This window comes from Diabrotica undecimpunctata, chromosome 9 (assembly GCF_040954645.1).
Source record: "Diabrotica undecimpunctata isolate CICGRU chromosome 9, icDiaUnde3, whole genome shotgun sequence".
NCBI lineage: Eukaryota > Metazoa > Arthropoda > Insecta > Coleoptera > Chrysomelidae > Diabrotica > Diabrotica undecimpunctata.
In genome coordinates this window covers 71470746-71473128 of record NC_092811.1, presented here as the reverse complement: position 1 = coordinate 71473128, position 2383 = coordinate 71470746, and the positions used below count along the sequence as shown (strand labels likewise).

General features: G+C 32.6%; 1 protein-coding gene across 1 annotated transcript; it reads left to right on the top strand.

The window, feature by feature from the left end:
• Positions 1 to 565: 565 nt before the first annotated feature.
• LOC140451133 (E3 SUMO-protein ligase ZBED1-like) lies at positions 566 to 2152 on the top strand. The gene has a single exon (XM_072544861.1). The coding sequence runs from the start codon at positions 566 to 568 to the stop codon at positions 2150 to 2152; it is 1587 nt and encodes a 528-aa protein (XP_072400962.1).
• The last annotated feature ends 231 nt before the right edge of the window (positions 2153 to 2383 follow it).

The following is a 2383-nucleotide window of genomic DNA, read 5'->3' as shown; positions in this document are numbered from 1 at the left end:
AAGCAATCATATTTGTTTGTGTTTCAAAAAGCATTTTCGTTGGTATTTAAATTTTAATGTGAACATATTAATAATAATTGTTGCTAAAATAATATATCTAAATACAGACAATTTTTGAAATGACAAAAAAATTGTAACAAAATACACGGTGGTTGTAATTTATAGTATTTATTTAATATGTAATATCACCTAAGAAATCCAGTTAAAAAGAACTCCGGTATAAAATGAAGTAAAATGTTGCGGGCGTCTGGGATTCCCCGGCTCTATACCAATAATGAACTATTTTAATTTATTTATGGCTGGCGGCCGGCTGGGAATCCCAAACAAAATATATAGCAATGCCCCGCATGTTCCTAAAAGACAGCCAGTGTACTGAAAAGTAGGTGAGTAGTGTACGACATACAGTTTTCGAAAGTTTTCAGTTTAAAATTATTAAACGTTGTTCGTATAATTCTATATTATACAATTAATAAAAGGTAAACTAAAATAAATTTTGAATTTAATAATATTTAGTTATATATTATATTTATTTAGGTTCTGCCAACCAGATTGAATTTTAAAAAATATGAGTAAAAAGTCGGAAATTTGGAACTTCTTCTCAGATGAAGATAACAGTAAAGCAAAATGTAACATATGCAAATCTGTATTTTCATATAGAACATTGGTGACAAATTTAAAAGCACATATCACTCGAAAACATCCATCTGTTAGACTATGCCAATTTGAACGTGGTTATAACAGACAAGAGAAACATGAGCAACAAGAAAATCCTCAAATCTTCGGAGGTTCTTCAACTCATATTGAAGGTGCACATGATATCGGTGTAATCCCTGCGACCGTCATTACTGACTCGTCATTGCCATCAACTTCCAGGGCTTCATCTTCATCATCAGGCATAATTGGTTCGTCCCGCTCTGAAGTTAGAAGAATACAACAGCAGGTCTTGCCCGCATACGCTCCGAAGAGGATTTCAATGACTCAACAGAAAAAATTGGATCAGCTTTTATTGAATCTTATAATCAAAGATTTCCAACCATTTTCCATAGTCGAAGATAATGGCTTTAAAGATTTTATATTGACTTTAAATCCCGCATACAAATTGCCCACAAGAAAAACTTTAAGCAATGTTCTTCTTCCAGCAGTGTTTGAAGAAGTTCGCCTTAAAGTTTCAGATGTTTTAAAGGAAGTCGTATCAATTACAATTACAACAGACTGCTGGACGTCTCGCAACACAGATAGTGTAATTGCAGTAACAGGGCATTTTATTGATAATAAATTTCAAATTAAATCTGTTCTTTTAGAATGTGTTGGGTATGAGGGAGGTCATGGAAGTACTAATTTAGCAGATAATCTAAGTAAAGTTATTTCAAACTGGAATATATCGGAAGAGAGTATTTTGCTTGGTATTTCAGATAACGCTGCAAATATTAAAAAAGCTATCTCTTCAGACTTAAAATGGAGACATTTTGGTTGCTATGCACATACCCTAAATTTAATAGTGGGCGATGCATTGAAACTGATCCAAGAAGTAACATTAAATAAAGTCAGTAAAATTGTGACACATTTCAAACAAAGTGCAAATGCTAAAAGCAAATTAGATAATGTTCAGCGACAGCAAGGTAAGGAACCCAAGAAACTTAAAAAAGATGTAGTTACTAGATGGAACTCCACTTATTTAATGTTAGAAAGATTTGTAGAGTTGGAGGAAGCTATTAGAACAACATTAGCATTAATGGATTCAGTCTCCCTACCGGTAATACCTACAGAAGAGTGGACATTCATTAAAGAATTAATAATTATCTTGAAACCGTTTTATGATATAACGGAATTAATGTCCGCTGAAAAGTACGTAACATTATCACTCGTAATTGTTATTACAAACGGATTGAAAAATGTTTGCAATGATATGTTGAGCAGCAATCAATTTTCTAATAATATAAGTAAACGTGTTATTGAAAAACTTATAGAAAGTATAACCTTCAGGCTAGGCGATTTAGAATCTAGTATTACATTGATAGTATCCACTTTTTTAGATCCAAGGTTTAAAAATGTGTGTTTTATTAAACCTGGAACTTTTGATAAGGCCAAGGAAATTGTTATTGGTTTAGTAGCTCAAAATATAAAGCTAATTCCACATCAAATGAAGATGTAATGATGGAAGTAGAATCTGCTAATACATCCAGAACATTAGAGTCCGAAACCGAAAAGCCATTGTTTGATATATGGAAACAATTAAATAAGTCAGTTTCATCTCAACCCAAATTAAATCAAAGTCCGCAAGCACGTGCCATCGTAGAAGTTAACCGTTATTTCGAAGAAGAAATGATACATAGGAATGAGGATCCTCTCAAATGGTGGGCAAATAATGCTTCTGTTTTTCCAA

What these genes read in the sequence shown, in the direction of transcription:
- LOC140451133 (XM_072544861.1), top strand. Translation starts at nt 566, where the DNA reads ATGAGTAAAAAGTCGGAAATTTGGAACTTCTTCTCAGATGAAGATAAC.